At 44.9% G+C, this 26,256-nt stretch overlaps 2 protein-coding genes across 4 annotated transcripts in view; both read right to left on the bottom strand.

Annotated features, from left to right (window-relative positions):
* Positions 1-3,283: 3,283 nt before the first annotated feature.
* Positions 3,284-19,106, bottom strand: LOC106579238 (protein kinase C and casein kinase substrate in neurons protein 2). Of its 3 annotated transcripts, none has more exons than XM_014158956.2 (10): positions 18,785-19,105; positions 14,410-14,478; positions 14,062-14,218; positions 12,836-13,071; positions 11,850-12,005; positions 7,370-7,545; positions 6,669-6,789; positions 6,409-6,476; positions 4,081-4,160; positions 3,284-3,943 (listed from the first exon to the last, which is right to left on the bottom strand). In XM_014158956.2, exons 2-10 carry the CDS (start codon positions 14,464-14,466, stop codon positions 3,831-3,833), a joined length of 1,164 nt encoding a protein of 387 aa, XP_014014431.1. In that variant the 5' UTR covers positions 14,467-14,478; positions 18,785-19,105; the 3' UTR covers positions 3,284-3,830. The 3 variants fall into 3 exon arrangements, with proteins under 3 accessions (XP_014014431.1, XP_014014432.1, XP_014014433.1); XM_014158957.2 differs by lacking the exon at positions 18,785-19,105 and adding an exon at positions 18,486-18,655; XM_014158958.2 differs by lacking the exon at positions 4,081-4,160 and having other exon boundaries at positions 3,712-3,943; positions 18,785-19,106.
* A 625-nt stretch (positions 19,107-19,731) lies between these two features.
* Positions 19,732-26,256, bottom strand: part of LOC106579239 (SH3 and multiple ankyrin repeat domains protein 1) — a 75,345-nt gene continuing 68,820 nt past the window's right edge. The window contains exons 26-27 of the mRNA XM_045701933.1: positions 23,351-26,192; positions 19,732-23,252 (exon numbers count right to left, since the gene is read on the bottom strand). Coding sequence (XP_045557889.1) covers positions 22,304-23,252; positions 23,351-26,192 — 3,791 coding nt within the window. The 3' untranslated portion in view covers positions 19,732-22,303. The remainder of the gene's footprint in view (positions 23,253-23,350; positions 26,193-26,256) is intronic.

The following is a 26,256-nucleotide window of genomic DNA, read 5'->3' as shown; positions in this document are numbered from 1 at the left end:
TGTTGTGTTGCTACCATGTTGTGTTGTTATGTGTTGCTGCCTTGCTATGTTGTTGTCTTAGGTTTCTCTTTATGTAGTGTTGTGTTGTCTCTCTTGTTGTGATGTGTTCTTTTGTCCTATATTTATATTGTATTTATTTTATTTTTATCCCAGGCCCCGTCCCCGCTGGAGGCCTTTTACATTTTGGTAGGTCGTCATTGTAAATGAGAATTTGTTCTTAACTGACTTGCCTAGTTAAATAAAGGTTAAATAAAAAATAAATGCATAGTGCCAACTGTAACGTTTGGTGGAGGAGGAATAATAGTCTGGGGCTGTTTTTCATGGTTCGGGTTAAGCCCCTTAGTTCCGGTGAAGGGAAATCTTAATGCTGCAATGACATTCTAGATATTTCTGTGCTTCCAACTTTGTGGCAACACTTTGGGGAAGACCCTTTCCTGTTTCAGCATGACAATGCCTCTTTGCAGAAAGCGAGGTCCATACAGAAATGGTTTGTCGAGATCGGTGTGGAATAACTTGACTGGTCTGCACAGAGCCCTGACCTCAACCCCATCGAACACCTTTGGGATTAATCGCCCAACATCAATCAATCAATCAAATGTATTTAGAAATCCCTTTTGACATCAGCAGACGTCACAAAGTGCTATACAGAAATTTAGCCTAAAACCCCAAACAGCAAGCAATGCAGATGTAGAAGCACGGTGACTAGGAAAAACTCCCTAAAAAGGCAAGAACCTAGGAAGAAACCTAGAAAGGAACAAGGCTCTGAGTGGTGGCCAGTCCTCTTCTGGCTGTGCCTGGTGGAGATAATAAGAGTACATGGCCATTTAAGGCCAGATTTTTATTCAAGATGTTCAAACGTTCATAGATGACCAGCAGGGTCAAATAATAATCACAGTGGTTGTAGAGGGTGCAACAGGTCAGTACCTCAGGAGTAAATGTCAGTTGGATTTTCATAGCCGAGCATTCAGAGGTCGCGACAGCAGGTGCGGTAGAGCGAGAGAGAGAGAGAGTTGAAAACAGCAGGTGCGTGACAAGGTAGCACGTCCGGTGAACAGGTCAGGGTTCCCTAGCCGCAGCCATTGCAGCATAGATACTGAAGACTGAGACAGGAGTGGGTCTGGGGACACTGTGGCCCCGTCCGACGATACCCCCGGACAGGGCCAACCAGACAGAATATAACCCCACCCACTTTGCCAAAGCACAGCCCCTACACCACTCAAGGTATATCAACAGACCACCAACTTACTACCCTGAGACATAGCCCACGAAGATCTCCTCCACCGCACGAGCCCAAGGGGGCGTAAAACTGGATAGAAAGATCACGTCTGTGACTCAACCCACTCAAGTGGCGCACACCTCCTAGGGACGGCATGGAAGAGCACGAGTAAGCCAGTGACTCAGCCCCCGTAATAGGGTCAGCGCACAACCTCACTAATGCTCTTGTGGCTGAATGGAAGCAAGTCACCACAGTAATGTACCAACATCTAGTGGAAAGCCTTCCCAAAAGAGTGGAGGCTGTTATAGCAGCAAAGAGGGGACCAACTCCATATTAATGCCCATGATTTTGGAATGAGATGTTCGACGAGCAGGTGTCCACATACTTTTGGTAAAGTAGTATATATATATTTATCTCGGAAGAAACCTAGAGAGGAACCAGGCTCTGAGGGGTGGCCAGTCCTCTTAGGGGCTCGTAAGTAAGCATTTCACTGTAAGGTCTACCTGTTGTATTCGGCGCATGGGACTAATACAATTTGATTTGATTTGAACTAAATGTGTGCATAGAAGATGGCTTGATCTTTCATTTTCAAACATACAGTGCATTCGGAAAGTATTCAGACACCTTGACTTTTTCCACATGTTATGTTGCAGTCTTATTCCAATATTGAATGAACATAAGTATTCAGACCCTTTGCTATGTGACTCGAAATTGAGCTCAGGTGTATCCTGTTTCCATTGATCATCCTTGAGATGTTTCTAAAATTTGATTGGAGTTCACCTGTGGTAAATTCAATTAATTGGACATGATTTGGAAGGCGCACACCTGTCTATAGAAGATCCGACAGTTTACAGTGCAAAAACCAAGCCATGAGGCGAAGGAATTGTCGTAGAGCTCCGAGACAGGATTGTGTTGAGGCACAGATCTGGGGAAGGGTACCAAAACATTTCTGCAGCATTGAAGGTTCCCAAGAACACAATGGCATCCATCATTCTTAAATGGAAGAAGTTTAGAACCACCAAGACTCTTCCTAAAGCTGGTCACCTAGCCAAACTGAGCAATCGGGGGAGAAGGGCCTTGGTCAGGGAGGTGACTAAGAACCCGATGGTCACTCTGACAGAGCTCCAGAGTTCGTCTGTGGCGATGGGAGAACCTTCCAGAAGGACAACCATCTCTGCAGAACTTCACCAATCAGGCCTTTATGGTAGAGTGGCCAGACAGAAGCCACTCCTCAGTAAAACGCACATGACAGCCCGCTTGGAGTTTGTCAAAAGGCACCTAAAGACTCTCAGACCATGAGAAACAAGATTCTCTGGTCTGATGAAACCAAGATTGAACTCTTTGGCCTGAATGCCAAGCGTTACATCTGGAGGAAACCTAGCATCATCCCTACGGTGAAGCATGGTGGTGGCAGCATCATGTTGTGGGGATGTTTTTCAGCGGCAGGGACAGGGAGACTAGTCAGGATCGAAGGAAAGATGAATGGTGCAAAGTACAGAGAGATTCTTGATGAAAACCTGCTCCAGAGTGCTCAGGTCCTCAGACAGGGGCGAAGGTTCACCTTCCAACAGGACAACAACCCTAAGCACACAGCCAAAACAACGCAGGAGTGGCTTCGGCACAAGTCTCTGAATGTCCTCGTGAGGCTGTGCAGCAACACTCCCCATCCAACCTGACAGAGCTTGAGAGGATCTGTAGAGAAGAATGGGAGAAACTCCCCAAATACAGGTGCGCCAAGCTTGTAGCGTCCTACCCAAGAAGACTCAAGGCTGTAATCACTGCCAAAGGTGCTTCAACAAAGTACTGAGTAAAAAGGTCTGAATACTTATGGAAATGTCATATTTCAGTTTTTTAGTTTTTTTGGTGTTGCTAAAATAAAAAATAAAACAGTTTTTGCTTTGTCATTATGTGGTATTGTGTGTAGTTTGATGAGGGGAAAAATCAGTTTGATCAATTCTAGAATAAGGCTGTATCGTAACAGAATGTGGAAAAAGTCAAGGGGTCTGAATACTTTCCGAATGCAACACTTTGGTGTCAGTATAAAAAAGACACAAACATTGAGCTTAGTAAAGATTTAGGACTTTTACTTTTCTAATACAACCCAATGCCACTTGTAGAACTTAGTTTACTAAGAATTATGTATGTCCTTCAATCATATATAATATGCATTATCATACAGCTTTCAGATTTTAATATCAGCATACACAAATCACTGTAAACGTGTGGTCTTTCCTGGTCAAGGGTAAATACTAATACTGCTAATTAAATCATTTTAAAGTAGTGACAGAGGCAGCCAAATGTGTCCCTGCCCACAACCACCTGCAAAAGTAGAAATAGCGTGTGATAGAAGTTCATTTATATTGAGCTCAAACCATTTAGGTTAGATTGTAAAATAATTAAGGGAATTGTATGTCTCTCTTTAAGGTATTGGTAACATTACACATTTCAGCTTGATGATTATACCATTGTGAGCGTCAACCTTTTACGTTAAATCAGTCAAATCAAAATTCAAAGTCATTTTGCACCAAAGTGGATTTTTCCATGAAGACATGCACATTTCATTAAAAAAGTTGCTGACATAATGCTTGAGAGTTTTGAGAGTGGTAGGATGACATCACTGCACAACTTCCACATAATTGGCAGGGTAGAAGCCGTCATTCCCTCCGTCCAGCATCCCCCTGCACCACCCCTGGTCGTCCTCCTCCTCAACCTTCAGGAACACCTCACCTGGAATAATACAGGTATGGAAACAGGCATGATTCTGGATGACACACTTGAGACATTGGACTGGCAAAAGGAACTGTAGTCTTTCAATGCTTTAGACATAATGCTGAATTTAACTGTGTTTTAAACGGTCATGTCACCTGCTTTAAAGGACAGCTCATCACTTTCCTCTCCAACATAATTATACAGAGCTCGCACCTTCACTCCTCCAATCATCACACTAGAGGATGGAGGAATGATAGAATGAATAAGGGAGTTCATCTAGAAATGTCTTACCATAAAACTTCAATTAATTGCCCAGGCATTTATTTCCTTAAATCAATAAACACAATAGGCTCTTATTAGAGCCAAGGCATCAATTTGAGCCAGGTGTCTATTTCGCAGTGGTGTAAAGTACGCAAGTAAAAATAGTACTACTTAAGTTTTTTGTTTTTTTTTGGGGGGGGTATCTGTACTTTACTTTACTATTCATATATATTTTTTTACTTTTACTTTTTTAATTTTTTAAAATGTTTATTTCACCTTTATTTAACCAGGTAGGCAAGTTGAGAACAAGTTCTCATTTACAATTGCGACCTGGCCAAGATAAAGCAAGCAGTTTGACACATACAACAACACAGAGTTACACATGGAGTAAAACAAACATACAGTCAATAATATAGTAGAAAAATAAGTCTATATAAAAAGTGAGCAAATGAGGTGAGATAAGGGAGGTAAAGGCAAAAAAGGCCATGGTGGCGAAGTAAATACAATATAGCAAGTAAAACACTGGAATGGTAGATTTGCAGTGGAAGAAAGTGCAAAGTACAAATAGAAATAATGGGGTGCAAAGGAGCAAAATAAATAAATAAATAAATACAGTTGGGGAAGTGGTAGTTGTTTGGGCTAAATTATAGATGGGCTATGTACAGGTGCAGTAATCTGTGAGCTGCTCTGACAGCTGGTGCTTAATTAAAGCTAGTGAGGGAGATAAGTGTTTCCAGTTTTAGAAATGTTTGTAGTTCGTTCCAGTCATTGGCAGCAGAGAACTGGAAGGAGAGACGGCCGAAGGAGGAATTGGCTTTGGGGGTGACCAGAGAGATATACCTGCTGGAGCCCGTGCTACAGGTGGGTGCTGCTATGGTGACCAGCGAGCTGAGCTAAGGGGGAACTTTACTTTACTTCACTACATTCCTAAAGAAAATCATGTACTTTTTACTCCATACATTTTCCCTGAATGCTTAGCAGGACAGGAAAATTGTCTAATTCACGAGCTTATCAAGAGAACACCCTTGGTCATCCCTACTGCCTCTCATCTAGCCAACTTACTAAACACAAATGCTTCATTTGTAAATGATGTCTGAGTGTTGGCGTGTGCCCCAGGCTATCCGGGAAATATAAAAAACAAGAAGATTGTGCCATCTGGTTTGCTTAATGTAAGGAATTAGAAATGATTTACACTTTAGCTTTTATTTTTTATACTTAAGTATATTTTAGCAATTACATATACTTTTGATACTTAAGTATATTTCTAACCAAATATTTGTAGACTTCTACTGAAGTAGGAAAAGTACCCAATTGTCATACTTGAGTAAAAGTAAAGATACCTTAATAGAAAATTACTCAAGTAAAAGTGAAAGTCACCCAGTAAAATAGTACTTGAGTAAAAGTCTAAAAGTATTTGGTTTTAAATATACTTAAGTATCAAAAGTAAATGTAATTATTAAAACATACTTAAGTATTAAAAGTAAAAGTATTAATCATTTCAAATTCCTTATATTAAGAAAACCAGATTCTTAACTATTCTTGTTTTTTATTTATTTACGGATAGCCAGGGGCACACTCCAACACTCAGACATCATTTACAAATTAAGCATTTGTGTTTAGTGAGTCCGCCAGATCGGGGGCAGTAGGGATGACCAGGGATGTTCTCTGGATAAGTGCGTGAATTGGACCATTTCTTGTCATGCTAAGCATTCAAAATGTAACGAGTACTTTTGGGTGTCAGGGAAAATGTATGGATTAAAGAGTACATTATATTTTTTAGGATTGTAGTGAAGTAAAAGTAAAAGTTGTCAAAAAGATAAATAGTAAGGTAAAGCACAGATACCCCCAAAAAACTACTTAATTAGTACTTTAAAGTATTTTTACTTAAGTACTTTACACCACTCGCTAGAAGTTCTGTTAGCAGCCAATGGCTAGCAGTTTCTTACTGGGGATGAAAAGGGATGCTTGCCATAATGTTTTCTAGTCATTACTGAATTATTTTATTTAACAAATCAAACATTAAACCTTGTAAACAATTCATGGTAATTCATGGTAACTTTGTAAACAATTCATTTAGACCCAGCGTATATTTGTTGAAATGTATTTGAGACTCAACGTTTAATTGACGTTTTCCAGTAATCAATTGTAATGGACATTGTAATATGTTGGATACAAATACACACACACACACACACACACACACACACACACACACAGCTTACGGTTTATCCTTCTGGCCTTTCTTGTCTCTTTTTTTATTTTTCGGCTTCTTTACAGGTGGGATCCATTCCTGATGATACAGATAAGCGTTGGTTATTCCTTCTCATTAAACTCTCTCCATATCATTTGATTTCACACAACACATGGTATGTATACAGTAGTAATCTACTGTATAGAGCTCTCACTCTATATGGCTGGTGGGAATATGCCTATCAACACTAGCAAAGGTCAAAGGTCAATATAATGAGTAACAGTTGTTTACCTCAATCGTTGGCCAGTCAGTGGGCATGCCTGGGCCGTGGTTGTTCTTCCACCACCTTAGATCGTCCGCCTCACTGATGGACGTGAGGGTGTGGTGGAGCTCACTGTACACGGTCTTCACACTGACAGACAGCGACAGACAGAACGGGAGAGGATGTTCGTATAATGAACACTTAGATCATCACAGACCTCTCACACACACACACACATACACACACACACACACACACACACAACTCTATGCACACTCACACTGACACTCCAACACACACACACAAACTCACACACTTCATTTGCTCACACACACACACACACACACACACACATTCATGCTGACTCTATACACACGCACGCACACACTCACATACAATCATTATATATGCTGCTGCTACTCTGTTTATCATATATATCCCGATGCATAGTCACCTTACCCCTATGCATATCTACCGCTACCACTCCAGTGTCCCTGAACATTGTAAATATGGTATTGGTACTGATTCTGGAACTGACTCTGTATATAGGTTACTTACTTTCTTGTGTTTTGAAAAACATTTTTTTTTTTAAATATCGATTACTGCATTGCTGGGAAAGAGCTTGCAAGAAAAGCATTTCACTGTACTTGTGCATGTGACAATAAAACTTGAAATGCACGCACGCACCCACACGAGTGAGGACAGAGACAGAAGGAGGAGGCTCCTGTACCTTTCATTGTTGGTGATGTCCAGGTGTCTGTGGATGGACAGGAAGGCCTGTTTGAGGAAGCTGATCCTCTTCCTCTCCTCCTCCTGCGATTGGTCAAAAATGGCCTCCATCTCCTCCATGTAGCGAGGCGCATAGGACGTTACATCCTCCAACACCTTCTCATATTTCTCGCGGACCTGTCACAACATCAGAGTAGTGATGTCATACCATCAAAACACATCTTGCCACCAAAGACTGTGTAAGCTTGCCACCAAAGACTGTGTAAGCTTGCCAACAAAGACTGTGTAAGCTTGCCAACAACATTTCTCGCGGACCTGTCACAACATCAGAGTAGTGATGTCATACCATCAAAACACATCTTGCCACCAAAGACTGTGTAAGCTTGCCAACAAAGACTGTGTAAGCTTGCCACCAAAGACTGTGTAAGCTTGCCAACAAAGACTGTGTAAGCTTGCCACCAAAGATTGTGTAAGCTTGCCAACAAAGACTGTGTAAGCTTGCCAACAAAGACTGTGTAAGCTTGCCAACAAAGACTGTGTAAGCTTGCCACCAAAGACTTTGTAAGTTTGCCACCAAAGACTGTGTAAGCTTGCCACCAAAGACTGTGTAAGCTTGCCAACAAAGACTGTGTAAGCTTGCCAACAAAGACTGTGTAAGCTTGCCACCAAAGATTGTGTAAGCTTGCCACCAAAGACTTTGTAAGCTTGCCAACAAAGACAGCGTAAGCTTGCCAACAAATACTGTAAGCTTGCCACACACAGTCCCATTGTTTTTAACGTAATTTGTTAATGTATTGTGACGTGGAATCTATGTGGAAAATACATTGGATTTGAAAAAAGTAATCAACTGTTGTTTTGAGGTTGACATTTCATCATGGATATCAAATTACAATACAGATAAACCTTGTATGAAATATGTTGAATTTGTACATTTAAATCAATGTCAGATCTTCAATGTTATATCCACTATCAGAAGAAAATAACAACAGGCCGGGCAGCATCTTCTACTGGATAATTGATCTATCTACAGCTACCCTTCGGTCTCTCATCCAAGGTTTTAACCCAGCCAAGCCCAGCCCTCCTGAGCTATGATATTTCTCACTGACTATTTCCAAAGTGCTATCATGCGAAAGATTGTTGAGAGATCTCCACTTAAATTCTAAATATACTCACTGTTGCTATTGAAGTCATTCCAAAGGGTAGGTTTAACAGAGCAATTGAAATGTGACCATACTTTGCCACTTATGTATCATCAATGCTGCTACTTAGGCCTATATAGCATTTGCAAAGTCATCAACAGCTATTGTTTCAATTCACCCCAGAATTGAACTAAAAATAGACAATACAATAGGCCTAGGTTTTCAAGCCCTGGTTGATTTCAAATTGAATGATATTTTGTGATATTGAATTGTGTTTGGATATCAACACAACCAAATATCAGTATTTGAAGGATATATATCTTCTGTTTGTATAGTTACATCTGTGCCAATGACTTAGTCTAGCTTTAATTCCAGTTTGTCTACAAATTCAAAATTTAATAAATAATTAATATGTTGTATTCGTGTCTCCATCTCAACCAGAAGTTAAAGTTAAAGAACAGTTTAAAGTGCATTTAAAGTTTGATTTGATTTAGTCCTATTCTTTAAATTAGATTTTTGGTTGAGATGGATACATCAATCCAACATATTAATTATTCATTTGTATACAAACTGGAATTAAAGCCAGACTAAATCAGTGGCATAGATGGAACTATCCAAGTGGAAGATACATCTCCTTCAAATGCTGATATTTGGTTGCATTGGAAACCAAACACTCCTCAATATCACTTTTATCATACAATAAATAGCTTATTAACTTGTCGACAAGATAACAAATGATATGTTGGATTCACGTCTCCAACTCAACCAAAAATAAAAGTTAAAGAATGGCATTAAGCCAATGGCTCAGATGAAACTATCCAGGCTGTAGATACATCTCATTTAAATGTTGATATTGTCAACCAAGCACAATTCCATATTACTATGTAATACAGTAAACATTAAACGTTAAAATGAGTAACACATCCATGGCCACATTTCGAGGTTACTGAAACTATACATTTCTTCTTATGTAATGATATATAAAGCGTGCATGTTCAAGATAGCAAGCACGTGAATCAGGCTTTCATGGTCGAATTGCTGCAAAGAAACCACTACTAAAGGACACCAATAAGTAGAAGAGACTTGCTTGGGCCAAGAAACACGAGCAATGAACATTAGACCGGTGGAAATCTGTCCTTTGGTCTGATGAGTCCAAATTTGAGATTTTTGGTTCCAACCACCATGTCTTTGTAAGATGCAGAGTAAGTGAATGGATTATCTCTGCATGTGTGGTTCCCACCATGAAGCATGGAGGAGGTGTGATGTGTGGTGGTGCTTTGCTGGTGACACTGTCAATGATTTATTTAGAATTCAAGGCACACTTAACCAGCATGGTTAACCACAGCATTCTGCAGCGATACACCATCCCATTTGGTTTCGGCTTAGTGGGACTATAATGACCCAAAACACACCTCCAGGCTGTGTAAGGGCTATTTGACCAAGAAGGAGGGTGATGGAGTGCTGCATCAAATGACATGGCCTCCACAATCACCTGACCTCAACCCAATTGAGATGGTTTGAGATGAGTTGGACTGCAGAGCGAAGGGAAAAAAAAGCAGCCAACAAGTGCACAGCATATGTGGGAACTCCTTCAAGACTATTGGAAAAGCATTCCAGGTGAAGCTGGTTGAGAGAATGCCAAGAGTGTGTAAAGCTGTCAACAAAGGCAAAGGGTGGCTACTTTGAAGAATCTCAAATATAAAATATATTTTGATTTGTTTAACACTTTTTTGGTTACTATATGATTCCATATGTGCTATTTCATAGTTTTGATGTCTTCACTATTATCCTACAACGTAGAAAATAGAAAAATAAAGAAAAACTCTTGAATGAGTAGGTGTGTCCAAACTTTTGACTGGTACTGTATATGAATGTATATGAATGGGCCCTTCTGGTTTAGCCAGTGTCCCTATATACTGTACACTACATGAAAAAAAGTATGTGGACACCTGCTCGTTGAACATCTCATTCCAAAATCATGGGCATTAACATGGAGTTGGTCACCCCTTTGCTGCAATAACAGCCTCCACTCTTCTGGGAAGGCTTTAAACTAAATGTTGGGCGATTACGCCTGGCTCACAGTCAGCGTCCCAATTCATCACAAAGGTGTTCGATGAGGTTGAGGTCAGGGCTCTGTGCAGGCAAGTCAAGTTCTTCCACACCGATCTTGACAAACCATTTCTTTATGCACATCGCTTTGTGGACTGGGGCATTGTCATGCCGAAACAGGAAAGGGCCTTCCCGAAACTGTTGCCACAAAGTTGGAAGCACAGAATCGTCTAGAATGTCATTGTATGCTGTGCTGTTAAGATTTATCTTCACTGGAACTAAGGGGCCTACCCGAACCATGAAAAACAGCCCCAGGCCATTATACCTCCTCCATCAAACTTTATGGTTGGCACTACGCATTGGGGCAGGTAGCGTTCTCCTGGCATCCGCCAAACCCAGATTCTTCCGTCAGACTGATAGATGGTGAAGTGTGATTCATCACTCCAGAGAATGTGTTTCCACTGCTCCAGAGTCCAATGGCGGCAAGCTTTACACTACTCCAGTTGACGCTTGGCATTGTGATCTTAGACTTGTGTGTGACTGCTCAGCCATGCAAACCCATTTCATGAAGCTCCCGAAGAATGGTTATTGTGCTTATGTTGCTTCCAGAGGCAGTTTGAACTCGGTTGTGAGTGTTTCAACCGAGGACATTTTTATGCGCTATGCGCTTCAGCTCTCAGCAGTCCCGTTCTGTGAGCTTGTGTGACCTAACACTTTGCAGCTGAGCCGTTGTTGCTCCTAGATGTTTCCACTTCACAATAACAGCACTTACAGTTGACCGGGGCAGCTCTAGCAGGACAGAAATTTGACAAACTGACTTGTTGGAAAGGTGGCATTCTATGACTGTGTCATGTTGAAAGTCACTGAGCTCTTCAGTACTAGCCAATCTACTGCCGATGTTTGTCTATGGAGATTGCATGGCTGTGTGCTGTATTTTATACACCTGTCAGTAATGGGTGTGGCTGAAATAGCCGAATCCACTCATTTGAAGGGGTGTCCACATACTTTTGTATATATAGTGTAAGTTAAAATAATTTACTACTGGATAAACAAAGATGGTGCCTAACAATAACATGGAAGGTGGTTACTATGGTGGTTACAATAACACATTTTTGCCCCTGCCATAAAAGGAAACTGTATGTGGGAAAAATTCCTTAAAATAGTCTACCAGATGGGGGCATGGGCTAGGGAAGTGCAACATTTCCATATCTGTCTAGTTGAGCATCCCACACTCTCAGATTAATGAATATAAATTGAGCAGTTGTGAGTTAGTAGCCTTTCAGTTTTTCTCACTTTGTCTTTCTCCACACTGGCCTTCTCTCGAGCGTCTTGGATCTTTTTCAGTTTCTCAGGACTCAGCTCTGTGTTCTCCTTGGCCTGCGTCTCTCTGTCTATGGCTATCTGTTCCTTATGGCAAGCCTTATGGTATGCACCACGGGCTTTCTCCAGCTACGACATACGGGTAAAAATATGCAAAACAAAGTTAAAACATTGTATTCCCTGCTTCCATGAACACGCCACTCACTACTCATCAGATCTGGGTTCAAATACTACTTTAATCCTTTCAAATACTTTGAGTGTTTGCTTTAGCCTGCCTTGGAGTGCCAAGTAGTGGGTGGGGTTTGCACATTTGGGACTTTTTAATTGGTTTCAATGCAAAAGACTTCTCAATCAAGCACAGCTAAAGTATTGCATAAAAAAAGATTGTATTTGAACCCAGTTCTACTACACATGTCCTACTACTCATAGGCTAAAATAACACCTCCCTTGGGAGTAATTCAATCACTATAATAGGGTGTGCCGCATACAGTAGGATACATAAAATATATTTTGAGGGTTCAGGAATTTATCACCTAGCTTCTAATCTCACCAGCAAAGGGTAAGCCTTGCATGCTACTAGCCTTGGAGATGTAAATGTAATGGTGCCCAAACTTAGACTACCGTAAAACTAAAGTACTGTAGAGAAACAGTTAGGCATAAAGTTGACTTCCTCGTAATCAAGCAATAGGGATGTGAAGTACAATCCCCCCAACGCACACAAATGCGGGCTCATTTGGTCAGTTTACATTTTACATTTTAGTCATTTAGCAGACGCTCTTATCCAGAGCGACTTACAGTAGTGAATGCATACATTTCATACAATTTCATACATTTTTTTTTGCTGGCCCCCCGTGGGAATCGAACCCACAACCCTGGCGTTGCAAACACCATGCTCTACCAACTGAGCTGAGCTACAGGGAACCAGTTCATGAAGACACCTAACATATGGGTTTTGTAACCTTTCCCAGCCTCTTGGCCCAGGGTTTCTGAGCGCGTGCAAACCCTGTCTCGTTTTCGTGGGTCTCACGGAATCCACAGAATATCTTCTTAGGGAAGGTATCCTTCTGCCAGCTCTTTACTCTGTCCCCCTCCTCTGTAACGAGGGACTGGGAGATAGAGGAATGGAGAATGGATAGACGCTCAGCGGAGGAGAAGAAACACTGCCACGCCCTCATAAGGGAGCCATAGAGCGGCCCTAGGGTGATAGAGAAGAGAAAGGGAAAGATAAAAAGAGAGAAGACTTTTAACTGATTAGGGAATGATAACTAATTAGATTGATGCAACCTGGACTCAGGGGTAAATGTAACATAGCAAACAAAAATCCAGAGACACTCAATTTACTGTGATATGTTACGTTTGGTATGGTATGCATTCATTTGTGGATGTCCATCAACCATTTCTTATGATATGTTACGAATTACAATTCGTATGATGTGTTACAAATTGCAATTTGTACAATATGTCATGAATTTGCTATACATATGATATGCTATGAATTTCAATTTGTTGTGACTAACATTAGCTAGGTTGCTAGGTCGCTAACAGTAATTTTAGCCAGGCTAGGGGTAAGGTTAATGCTAGGTTTAGGGTTACGAGTTAGGTTAAAGGGTTAAGGTTAGGGTTAGGGTTAGGGTTAGCTAGCATGCTAAGTAGATGCAAAGTAGCTAAAAAGTAATAAGGAGTTGCAAAGTTGTTATTTATCTAAAATGCAAAAGTTGTTTGTGATGAGATTCGAACACAACCTTTAGATTGCTAGACGTTTGCGTTAGGAATTACTGTAGGTTAAGGTTAGCATTAGGGGAAGGGTTAGCTAACATGCTAAGTAGTTGCAAAGTAGCTAAAAAGTAGTAAGTAGTTACAAAGTTGCTAATTATCTAAAATGCAAAAGTTGTCTGTGATGAAATTCGAACACGCATCCTTTGGGTTGCTAGACGTTTGTGTTATTTTGCAAACTTCTGTCTTATGTATCCATACCAAACGTACCATACTGTATCATACTAATTTGAGTGTCCCGGATTTCGTTTAATATGTTACATCTAGTCTATGAGAACAGCCTGATTGATAATACAAAGACCAGGTGGGAGGATTTGGCATAGTGTATTTGTTCATAATTTTGACAGTTTATAATGAGTGCTATAGTATAGAAGTCCAGTCCTGAAGTCCTTCTTGGTTCTCCTTCACTTACGGGCGTCTACTATGGCCTTCCACTTGCTGCCCCACTCACTGAGCTGCTGGGCGTACTGCTTCTCTACTTTGGCCCTCTCATTGAAACAGGCCATGATATCTTTACATGCATGGAAGGACTGGTCAGTGCGTCGGACGGTTCGTTCATAGTTCCCTGGCTGGGGAGGAAGAGGGGGAGAGAGGGATGGAGGAGAGAAGAGTTGATCAGGATCAGGAGGAACTGCAGAAAGAGGCATTGCTATAGATTCGACTCTCCTGTTATAAGAACACATAGAAAATCAGTTAATGGTAGTCATGAACTGTTGTAAAAGGTTGATGTTTATATTCATATCTGTAACTTCCTCCTCACCATCCAGAAGCTCTGCATCCTGGAGTCCTCATTGGGTTCTCTAGGGAGCGTCGACATTTTTGGGTATGTCTTTGAAGAGCAGAGGAAAAGATCATAAACAACCTTCAGTACTTTCACAGAGATTTCATCATTATATGAAGTACTGTGCCGTGTTACAATTCCAACCAAGTGGGTTAACCCTATTGGCGCGATGTGTAGGGTGTTTGCCATTCATACCAGCAACCCGGGTTTGCATCCCTGCACCGTAGTTCTATACATTGTTGTCAGAAGTGGGATGGCGGCCTTGGGCAGTGGTGTAAAGGTACTTAAAGTACTACTTAAGTAATTTTTTGGGCATCTGTACTTTACCTTATTATTTATATTTTGACAACTTTTACTTTTACTTCACTCCACTCCTAAAGAAAATAATGTACTTTTTACTCTATACATTTTCCATGACACCCAAAAGTACTCGTTACATTTTGACAGGAAAATAGTCAAATTCACGCACTTATCAAGAGAACACCCCTGGTCATCCCTACTGCCTCTGATCTGGCGGACTACCTAAACATAAATACTTAATTTGTAAATTAATGTCTGAGTGTTGGAGTGTGCCCCTGGCAATCTGTAAATAAAAAATATACACTGCTCAAAAAAATAAAGGGAACACTTAAACAACACAATGTAACTCCAAGTCAATCACACTTCTGTGAAATCAAACTGTCCACTTAGGAAGCAACACTGATTGACAATACATTTCACATGTTGTTGTGCAAATGGAATAGACAACAGGTGGAAATTATAGGCAATTAGCAAGACACCCCCAATAAAGGAGTGGTTCTGCAGGTGGGGACCACAGACCACTTCTCAGTTCCTATGCTTCCTGGCTGATGTTTTGGTCACTTTTGAATGCTGGCGGTGCTTTCACTCTAGTGAAAGCACCGCCAGCACAAGTGGCTCAGGTAGTGCAGCTCATCCAGGATGGCACATCAATGCGAGCTGTGGCAAGAAGGTTTGCTGTGTCTGTCAGCGTAGTGTCCAGAGCATGGAGCCGCTACCAGGAGACAGGCCAATACATCAGGAGACGTGGAGGAGGCCGTAGGAGGGCAACAACCCAGCAGCAGGACCGCTACCTCCGCCTTTGTGCAAGGAGGAGCAGGAGAAGCACAGCCAGAGCCCTGCAAAATGACCTCCAGCAGGCCACAAATGTGCATGTGTCTGCTCAAACGGTCAGAAACAGACTCCATGAGGGTGGTATGAGGGCCCGACGTCCACAGGTGGGGGTTGTGCTTACAGCCCAACACCGTGCAGGACGTTTGGCATTTGCCAGAGAACACCAACATTGGCAAATTCGCCACTGGCGCCCTGTGCTCTTCACAGATGAAAGCAGGTTCACACTGAGCACGTGACAGACGTGACAGAGTCTGGAGACGCCGTGGAGAACATTCTGCTGCCTGCAACATCGTGCAGCATGACCGGTTTGGCGGTGGGTCAGTCATGGTGTGGGGTGGCATTTCTTTGGGTGGCCGCACAGCCCTCCATGTGCTCGCCAGAGGTAGCCTGACTGCCATTAGGTACCGAGATGAGATCCTCAGACCCCTTGTGAGACCATATGCTGGTGCGGTTGGCCCTGGGTTCCTCCTAATGCAAGACAATGCTAGACCTCATGTGGCTGGAGTGTGTCAGCAGTTCCTGCAAAAGGAAGGCATTGATGCTATGGACTGGCCATAGCACATCTGGGACATCATGTCTCGCTCCATCCACCAACGCCACGTTGCACCACAGACTGTCCAGGAGTTGGCGGATGCTTTAGTCCATGTCTGGGAGGAGATCCCTCAGGAGACCATCCGCCACCTCATCAGGAGCATGCCCAGGCATTGTAGGGAGGTCATACAGGCACATGGAGGCCACACACACTACTGAGCCTCATTTTGACTTGTTTTAAGGACATTACATCAAAGTTGGATCAGCCTGTAGTGTGGTTTTCCACTTTAATTTTGAGTGCGACTCCAAATCCAGACCTCCATGGGTTGATAAATTGGATTTCCATTGATTCTTTTTGTGTGATTTTGTTGTCAGCACATTCAACTATGTAAAGAAAAAAGTATTTAATAAGATTATTTATTTCATTCAGATCTAGGATGTGTTGTTTAAGTGTTCCCTTTATTTTTTTGGGCAGTATATATACAAATTGTGCCGTCTGGTTTGCATAATATATGGAATTTGAAATGATTAATACTTTCACTTTTGATACTTAAGCATATTTTAGCAAGTCCATTTACTTTTTATACTTAAGTATATTTAAAACCAAATGCTTTTAGACTTTTACTGAAGTAGGATTTTACTGGGTGACTTTCACTTTTACTTGAGACATTTTCTATTAAGGTATCTTTACTTTTACTCATGTATGACAATTGGGTACTTTTTCCACCACGAGCCGTGGGGCCATCGGAACACACGGCCCGGGACATGTGAGGGGGCTGAGCAGTCGAAGCACGGGGATTTGCCTCCCTGTTAGGAAGGGGCAGTGCAGCTATATGAGCCACATTACAATTTTTACCAAGTGGGTTATACCTATTGGCGTGATGCGTAGGGTGTTTACCTTTTACGCCTGCAACCCGTGTTCGCTTCCCTGCCGTTCACTACAATATCAACAGATATACATCTATCTTTTAAATATAAGCATTTGGCTCTTGAATCTGAAATGTACATGCCAGTGATCAAACTTAATGGCTTGATGACATAATTAGTACAGATTTGTACAGAATCTACTCAAATTAAATATGAAATATGATATGATTTGGAAAATACAGAATCTCATTGAAATCGATAATGCAACAAACAACGACAAGCAACTCCTTCACTGAGCCTTCGGAACTGGAACCAGCTGCAACATTCTATATACATTACATTGCTTACATCTATGATATACTAGCTGAACCAGAGGAGGCTGGTGGGAGGAGCTATAGGAGGACGGGCTCATTGTAATGGCTGGGATGGCATAAATGGAACGGTATCAAACACATCAAACACATAGAAACCACATGTTTGACTCCGTTCCATGAATTCCATTCCAGCCTTTACAATGAGCCCACCCTTCTATAGTGCCTCACATCAGCCTCCTCTGCTCTGAACCCATCGTGAGTAAGGGGAGTGTCATTCCGAGACTGGAATTTATAGACTGGAATCTAACAGCAGGAATAGAACACCCGCTCCGACATTCTTCCTGCTGCTGTCCCAAAATAAACAGGGAGGGAAAGGTCATATTTCCCTGGCTCTGACTAACGGCCTCCCTCACTATTAGCCGAGCCATCTTCTACTCTCACACGTCCCTTCCATGCTCATGGAAAACATGACAACAAAGTGCGAGGAGAGTGTTTGGGTTTAGCAAATCAGATAATATGCCTACTGTAGTTCTAAGTCAAAGCTTTGTTTGAAATAATTAACACAGCTTTGTTATAACCCAACTGAGGAAAAGATATGAGGCTGTGTCAGTATAGGAGGTACTTTGAACAGTACAAGATAAAAACAGATTCATGCACAAACACACAAGCACTCAGACACTTACAGGCTTATTTATCTCCCTAACACATTGGCACTTTGTTGGCTGAGTGATAATTTCCTCTGTGTGAAACTGACTAACCACACCTCATCACAAGACTAACGCAGAGGGAAGAGAAGAACCAAGGTTTTGTCTCTGAAAAGTTCTCCCCCTTGCTGCTGTGCTTATCTACCATCTCCCTCCTACAGCTGGTCTTCTATGACATGATATAACAGTACAGAAGGCCTACTGTTGATAAATGTCACAGGATTGTTGTTCGGTTTTAAATACAGTCCCACTATAGCAACTTTGTTTTATTACATGTCCGTCTCTACCCATCTCTTCTTCAGCATGCCGAGGTAAGGTGGGTAGGGGACTGGGGTTTTTAAGTATCAATTGGCTAGTTTGTCTTGGCTCAGTTTCACAACGCTGAACAGTATCATAGACTATAATTCAAATAAAAATAAATTCAAGTTGCATTCAATCATTACAAGGATCAAGTCCTCATTCAAACATGACAAAATAAAAACCATGCCGGGGAGAATCCATCACTTACATGTCTCCCTCTGAATCACCAGTGACTACTCAAGAGGCCACTTGCTAGTTCTAGGGCCGTTCCGACTTTCTCTCCCTTTCTCTCCGTCTCTCTTTTCTCTCCGAATGCCTCTCCCACAACACATGTTCCTCACTCCTCACTCACTGACCCAATTTTCCCTGGCACTTAAAGTTACACACACCAGTGTGATCTGAAAGACTGAGTCACCAAGGCAGATCCAACGAAAGTAAGACAGAGACAGTTAATTTGCATGAAAATCACATAATGATTGATGGGCAAGAGGAAAAAAACATTCTTACCTTTCTCTCCTCTTATGTTAGCAGGGCTGTTCCATCCTAATACTCATTCCACTGTTGGTCAAATTTCTCTTGCTCTTTTCTGCTGTTGCTATCCAAGTCTCCCCATCCCTTCTTTACTCTCCTCGTAGTTTCCTCAATACTCAATGTGTAAGATGATTCGTTTCGCCTACCCCTTTTTGCTCGCTCATTAGTTCCCTCTCTCTCTACAACTCTTACAACTCTTAGTCTATTAGAAAAACAGCTGGAAGAAACTTCATCCTCCTCCTCCTCTCCTTCCCTCCCTCCCTTACTCTCCTTCCCTCACCTCTCTCAATATGGTGCTAATGAATTGTAGAAGTTCATTTCGACCCTCTACTGGTCACAGCGTTGTGTCAATGTGGCACCGCATCATGGGAGCTTATTAGTGTGTGAGTGAGGGGTGGCCCCGTGAACTGTCACGTTCACCCTGTGCACTTTTGCAACACTCCATTCTCTGATGAGACTTGGGATTTGTCTGTTTTAAGAGACTATGCCGCCATACTCTCAGACCACATAGTACACACACTGCCACACTACTTGGGTGCAAAGTGGGAGTCGGAGTTCCCCTGATGCAGTGGGTCCTGGCAACCCACTGCAGAAGAACCCATCCAAGTGTGTCAGGGAACGACTTCTCGTTTACCCCTATCGAGTTTCTCTCTTTTTCTCCTCTGACTACCCACTTCTTAAAGACCCACCCTACCTCCTACACTGTATGACCACAACAGATGAATCCAAGTACTTCATGTGGCCGCTTTTCCTCATTCCGCCAGATCTGAATTAATCCTGAACATAGGAACAATATGGCATAAGGCCCCTGGTGGGCTGGGAGAAGGAGACGCTGCTAAATGAGTCAATCATAACAGGCCAGTCTAGATTGGATCTTTATGTGAACCAGGAAACCTTGGATTCAGAGAGGGAAAAAATATCAATAGAGTTCAATAGTTTATTCAGCGTTTATTTCAACACCTTAGTTATAACTCTATCATATCGGTATATTTCTGTATTTCATTTTGAACATAACTTCATAAATACCTCTTATCGCTGCATACATTTGCTCATACTGTAAATAGTCATCATATGTATATATTACTAGTCCTAAAATACTCTTTAAATCATAGAACGTAATGCTTCCTACACTACCGCTCAATCATTTCCGTCAGAAGGTTGTTGAAAGGCAACAACCCTAAAGAAGTAAAGGGTGTGTGTTGATGTGTAGGAGTTTCACTGGGAGGATGAAGTAGGTAATGGTAGAACAAGTCGAGCAGTATAGAAAGCATTTACCGGAAATAATACATAAAGAGAAAACAAAACAAGTAGCTTCAAATCATTTCTCACACTATTTGGAAGACAGCGATTCTGTAGTGTTATTTCTTTTTTACATATACCTAATGATTAATATAATAATTGTTTTAAAATTATACTATAATTGATGTTATTATTGTCGTCGTTATCATACTCGTCATTATCACTATATTATATAGGCCTATAAAGGATGTGTACAGGTTTTGAGTGTATTCCTCACCTTACAGTGCATTTCACTGAAGGCAATAGCCAAAAGGAACCTAAAAGAGCCTGTGTGTGTATCTGTGTGTGTTTGAATGTGTTTTTCTGAAATATGTGGATCTGAAAAAGGTTTCTCTTGAGATATTGGAGAGGTGTTTATGAAATAGGGCAAAGTTAGGATTGTCAACTGGTGCAAAATATACATCTCTACATTTTCGAACCATTAGAAAACTGGCGTTGAGTTGTGGAGAAGGCATATGAGAGAGGGACAGAGGGTGGGGAAAGGATCATGGGTAACCAGGCAAGCTGACAAACAGATCGACACAAACAGACACACACTCACAGAGGAAGAAGGCCTAGGAAACCATACATACCGTATAGACTGACAGACGCACAGTAAAAGCCCTTTTTTTTTGATCGCTGCACCTGTGTGTGTGAAAGTCGACATGGGACAAAAGACGCTCACATCCCTGGTATAGTCGTAAACATCATCATCATGAATGAATGAATGACAAACAGCTTTTGTAGTGTAAAATGACATGAGTTCATAGCAAACCCTGAGTCATGGCTGTGGACTCCAATACAGTCATGTCTCAGGGAAAAACAAACCAACATTTGATCATCCTCTGCCCCTCTCCTACATACTCCGGACGGCCTTTCTAAAGATAATAACTATCATAGTAAAAATGACATATTACGACTATATGTTTTGAATATTTTTCGAGTATTCGTCGTTACACACAAATCTGGATGATTAAATATCAATAATACTCTGACCCGTTTGAAATGAATGATTGCAATCAGCACTTGGTACGAAACAAATTCATGATTTGGATCTGTGAATCAATTTTTACATGTAAGCTATATTGTTACTCAGAGTTAGTAAAATACGTAGAAAGCTTGTTGGGAAATCACTAGGGAATTAGGGCATAAACTGACCTCAGTATAAAAAGTCCACTATTTTACTTTTTTTTTTACTGTTTACTTTAACTTAAAATGTCATGTACTTTTCCATTTTAGGACCATATTCAAACTTTTAGACATTCCAACAAAAGCTTCCAATCCCATGCTCTAATGCGCGTCAGAGTTTGCGCATGAATTCCAGGATAAGAATATGGCCTGTATTGTTTATTAGAGGTACCCAACCACCACCTTTAGTATATCCATGGGCTTACCCTCTCTGTATGGGTAGCAGCATTACAATCTCAAGATTCTTGTTAGCATTTCTCCCAGTACTGCAACCGCCAGGCAGCAGATGGAGTGTGAGAATCACCAGTCAAATGTCTGTGTGTGTGTGTGTGTGTCTGTGTGTGTGTGTCTGTCTGTGTGTGTCCATGTGTTAATTAAAAGCCTATTTATCAGTAGTTGTACAGTGGGTGTAAATAGACAATTGTCCTCCACTCATAACAAATCTCTCCTGGTGTGATTAAGCCTTTTCCGTCGTGATCCTTTACACCATTTGTCCAGCTCACAGTCTGTGTCCAATGGTCTTCTATAGAACTCATCTCGGTCCGTGTGTTTCTCTGTCTTTCTCTGAGCCCTGAGTCACCTCATCTTTCACTCTCTGCCTGTGGCTCAGGGGAGGGGCTAGGGTCATGCATGGGAGAGAACAGCCTGAGGAAAGAGGGAGGGGGGTAAATCAAGAAATAAGAATAAATAGAAAATGAAAAGTAGTGAAGGTAGTCAATTAAATGATAGAGAGAAATACATGTAGAGAGAGAGAGAGAGAGAGAGGGGGAGAGAGGGAGAGAGAGAGAGGGGGAGAGAGAGGGAGAGAGAGGGGGAGAGAGAGAGATGGAATAACTTAGCAAATTAACTCTAAGGATAAATGCTTAATGACTAAAAAGGGAAGGGGGATGGACTCATCTGGCTCGCAGGGAAGGAAAGAGGCACTTGTCTTTCCTTCTCCATCCGGTCCTTCCTTCTCCCTCTTTATTTCCACTTGCCCCCTGGCTGACATGTTGCCTCTGTCTGTGCATTGACTCTGCCGTTCTTCCCTCACCTGTCAGTCAGTTTCTTCAGCGCTCTCTCGATGTTCATGCGGTGGCCGACGCGCGTCACCCCCAAGTCCAGGAAGTCGTCCTTGGTGAGGGAAGGCAAGTGGGAGCCGTCGATCTCGTTATCCAGGAAACGTTCCCTGTGCTCCCCCAGGTTCAGGTAGGAAAGCCAGTCGGCCACGTCCCACTTGGTCCAGTAGGACAGGGGCTTGATGGCGAAGGGCTTGGCCGGGGGAGGAGGGGTGAGGTGGGGGTAGTTGAGGCAGGATGGAGAGGGGGGCAGGTGCATGGAGGGTGAGGATGCGCCGGAGAGGAACTGGGTGGGGGAGAGGGAGCGGGAGACCAGGAGGGCGCGGGGAGGTTGTGGGGATGTGGGAAAAAGAGGAGAGGTGGAGGGGTTGAAGGGGTCTCCTAGGGTGTGACCTGGGGATGAGGGAGTTAGGGGAACGGGGAACTCAAAGGGGGTGTTGTAGACAGGGGTGCTGGGGAGGATGGGGAGGGAGGAGGGTCTGGGAGGGGCGGGGCTGGGGCGGTTTGTGGAGTAGATGAGGGGGCTGGGGGCACGCCGGCGGGACATAGACGACCTCAGCTCTGGACCAGGGGTACACTGGAAGTCAAAAATCTTGGCTCCACGGTACTTAGTGCGATGTTTGGGGGATGTGGGATAGGGTGAGTACGTGGGGGAGAGAGGAGGGTGGGATTGAGAGGGGGAGTAAGTGGGGGAGAGAGGAGGGTGGGAGGAGTGAGAGGGGGAGGTGGGCATCTGGGGAGAGGGGGAGTGGATCCAGTTAGGCTGGAGTGGGGGCTGGTGGGAGGGTGAGCCGGAGGGGGTGGCAGTGAGATTGGGGGTGAAGATTGACGGGCGATGCTGCGGGGAGGAGGTGGGTAAGGGGGAAGTGGAGTGGCCTGTGGGGGGGCTCTGAAACGAGGCAGAGAAATCCCCTGAATATCTGAAAGAGAATAAAAAAGGGATCACTGTACTCAGTAGGCAGTGCCGTGGAGTCACTGAGTGAAACCCTTAGAATTGACTAAACAACAACAGCCTTACCTTTGCATTGTGGGCGACCTCGGATTAATGGGACTCGGACCTCGCATCTCAGACTGACTCCAGTCCTCCGTGCTCTTATTGCTCATCTGTTGCAGCTTGGAGCTCAGCTCGTTGATGATGCTGGCCTTTACTCCCGATAGGGGTGAGTGCAGCCTGCGCCCCTCCACAGACATCCCACCCCCGCCTCGCTCAAGGCCCTGCCCCGGGTCAACCCCCTCGCTCCAGGACAAGGGTCTTGGCTCCAGGGTGTTGGGCCGCTCAAGACAGGCAGCCAAGGTGGAACCGAAGCTGTCCTCCATCTTGGGCCGACTCTGTCTGCGTTGTTTCCTCTCGTCCGCTGCTCCTCCCTCTCCTCTCCTGGCCTCCTCCTCTGGGTTGGCCTGTCTCTGGGGGTGTGGTGGGACACTCTGGCAGGGCGGATTGGTGCTTGCCTGTCGACGCAACGCTTCCCTTGTGTCCTTGATGCCCCCCTCTTTGTACTGCATCGTCTTTGGATACACAGGGGGGTTGGCCGTGTGTTTGGCATGGTGCGCTTCAAATGTTTGCCCACCTGAGTAAGTGAAGTAAGGATCCGGGTGCACGCCACCCACTCTCTCCCCTTCCGCTCCTCCTCCTCCTCCTCCTCTCTCTCCCCTCAGTCTACTCACTCCCAGTGTTTCCAGATGGTGGTCGCTGCTACTGTCCAGCTCCTCAATCCCAGAGTCCACCACCGTCTCTGTCTGCCAGTCTCCAGTCTTCATCCTGGAGGGTTGGTGGTCGCCTGCCTTGCCAACAGCACTGATGGCGGTTCTGGGGGCGTTCCCAGCTACATTGCAGTCTGAAGACGGCGCAGAGGCGGTGGTACTGGTGGCGGCGGCGGTCACGGTCATCGTGGTAGCGTAGGTCACAGTCGTAGTGAGGGTGGCCGCGCCTCGGTCCTGTGCTAAGGTCATCGGGGAAACAGGGGCCCCCATATTAGCGGGGTTAACCGGTACGCTGGGGCCACTGGAGAAGGGGTGTGCATGGGACATGGGCTGGGGTCTGTGGAGTGAGGGGGCGGGTAAAACGGAGGCGACTGTGGCGGCGGAGGAACGGGGGAATATTTGGGGCGAGGTGAGGGAGGGAGACAGAGCTGACTGGGTGAGGTTGGCCACCTCGCTGTCGTAGGACGTGAGGCTGGAGGCAGCAGAGTCCCCGGTCTGGGGGGAAGGGAGGGGGGCGTTGGAGGCGAAGCCTCCTTGTGGAGGTACTTTAGGGGAGGGGAGGGGGGGCGGCGGGGGTGGCAAGGCGAGAGGGGCGTGTTGAGCTGAGTGTTGATGCTGTTGAGAGTATCCCCTCTGCAGTTCTCTCTGGCCTTGGCCGTTGGCGAACTGCAAGGGAGGGGGTAGGGGGTCAACAAAGACAAACTCATCATCTATGTCTATGGAGGGGGTGGGCGGTGGAAGCACCATGAGCCCCAGTCCCACTCCTCCTCCTCCCTCTCCCCCATCTTCATGTGGGTGGGCTGGGGCTGTGGGTAGGCGGTATTGGGGGATGTAGCTAGAGTTTGCACTGCTCTCCATCTGTAGGAACGAGGGTCTGCGGGGTGCAGGCTGAGGCGGTGGGCCGGGCGGCTGCATGGGCGGGCCAGGTGGCTCCCTGTCTCTAGGACTCTGTTGATAATACTGGGTCTGGTACTGGTTGGTTCTGTCCTCTGAAAAGCGAACTCTGAGGCCCTCTCTGGCTCCGGCTGCCTGGTCCCTCTCCACTCTCTCCCCTCCCCCTTCACCTCCCAAGCGTAATATCCTGGGTGACAGCGGGCGGCTCAGAGAGGCAGGGGAGGTAATGGCGGGGAACAGGGACGGCGTGGGGGACGGGAGAGAGGTAGGAAATGTCCCCACGCTGGACATCTGCCGGCCAAAGTGCCGCTCCTCCCGCCGGGTCCTCCGGTCGTCCTTGAGGGCCCTTTCCCGTGCAGCCAGTGCCAGGCCCAGGGGGGACGAGGGGTCAAGGACCTTCCCAGTCAGAGGGTGGATGAAGGTGGTGGCTGGAGAGCCTGGGCCGTAGTTGGAGGGAGCGGACTTGGGCTGGCCGTCCTGGCCCATCACAGGGGAGTGGTACTCAGGCAGCCCGAAGGCAGGGGGCATGCTGCTGGCGTAGTGGACGTAATTGTCCCCAGAGAACATGCCCTCGTCGATGGACTTGGAGGGGCGGAGGCGGGGGGTGGGGACATCCATCCCCATCCCCTGTAGAGGCTGGGTCCATACCCCCCCACCTCCCTCCGCCTCCCCTTGGATGTCCTCTTCGGAGGAGAGGAAGAAGGAAGCACTCTTCCTCCTCATGTCACGGAAACGTTCCCGGTCCCGGCGCGCTGCCCCGACGAAGGCCCCCCTGAACTGGTTGGTGAAGTCCAGATTCTCCAGGTTAGGGGGCAGCTGGGGGGCGACAGTCGAAGGGGGCATGGTGGAAGAGACAGGGGGCTGGGGTGGTAAGGGGGACACAGGGGAAGGCAGGCCGGGAGTGATGGGGGTGTCGGGGGAGGCGGATGGGGAGGTAGGGTCGTCTATGTCGGGAGGCGGATGCTCGGCATCTACGCTGCTGCCCTGGCTGCTGCGGCCACTGCCGCTGCTGGTGGAGGGGGCCTTGACGATGATGGTGGGGATGGGGATGGAGCTCTTCTCTTTGGCCCCTGAGCGCTTACCCCCCTGGCCTTGCCCCCCTCGGTGGTGCCTGCTGAGCCCACCTTCCACTGTGGTTTGCTTTACTAGAGGGCCCCTCCCGCCCTTCCTGCCTCCCCCACCCCTGCCTGCCCCTCCGCCCCTCTCCCGGGTCGCCACTTGCTGCTGGGGCTGCTGCTGCTGGGGCTGCTGTTGAGTTTTGGGAGCTGCGCTTGTGGGTGGAGTAGCACTACTGTAGCCCCTCCTCAACGGCCCCATTTTGCCCCCACC

This window comes from Salmo salar, chromosome ssa19 (assembly GCF_905237065.1).
Source record: "Salmo salar chromosome ssa19, Ssal_v3.1, whole genome shotgun sequence".
NCBI classification, from domain to species: Eukaryota; Metazoa; Chordata; class Actinopteri; order Salmoniformes; family Salmonidae; genus Salmo; species Salmo salar.
The sequence above is the reverse complement of the archived record's forward strand: the minus strand, read 5'-3'. Positions and strand labels throughout refer to the sequence as shown.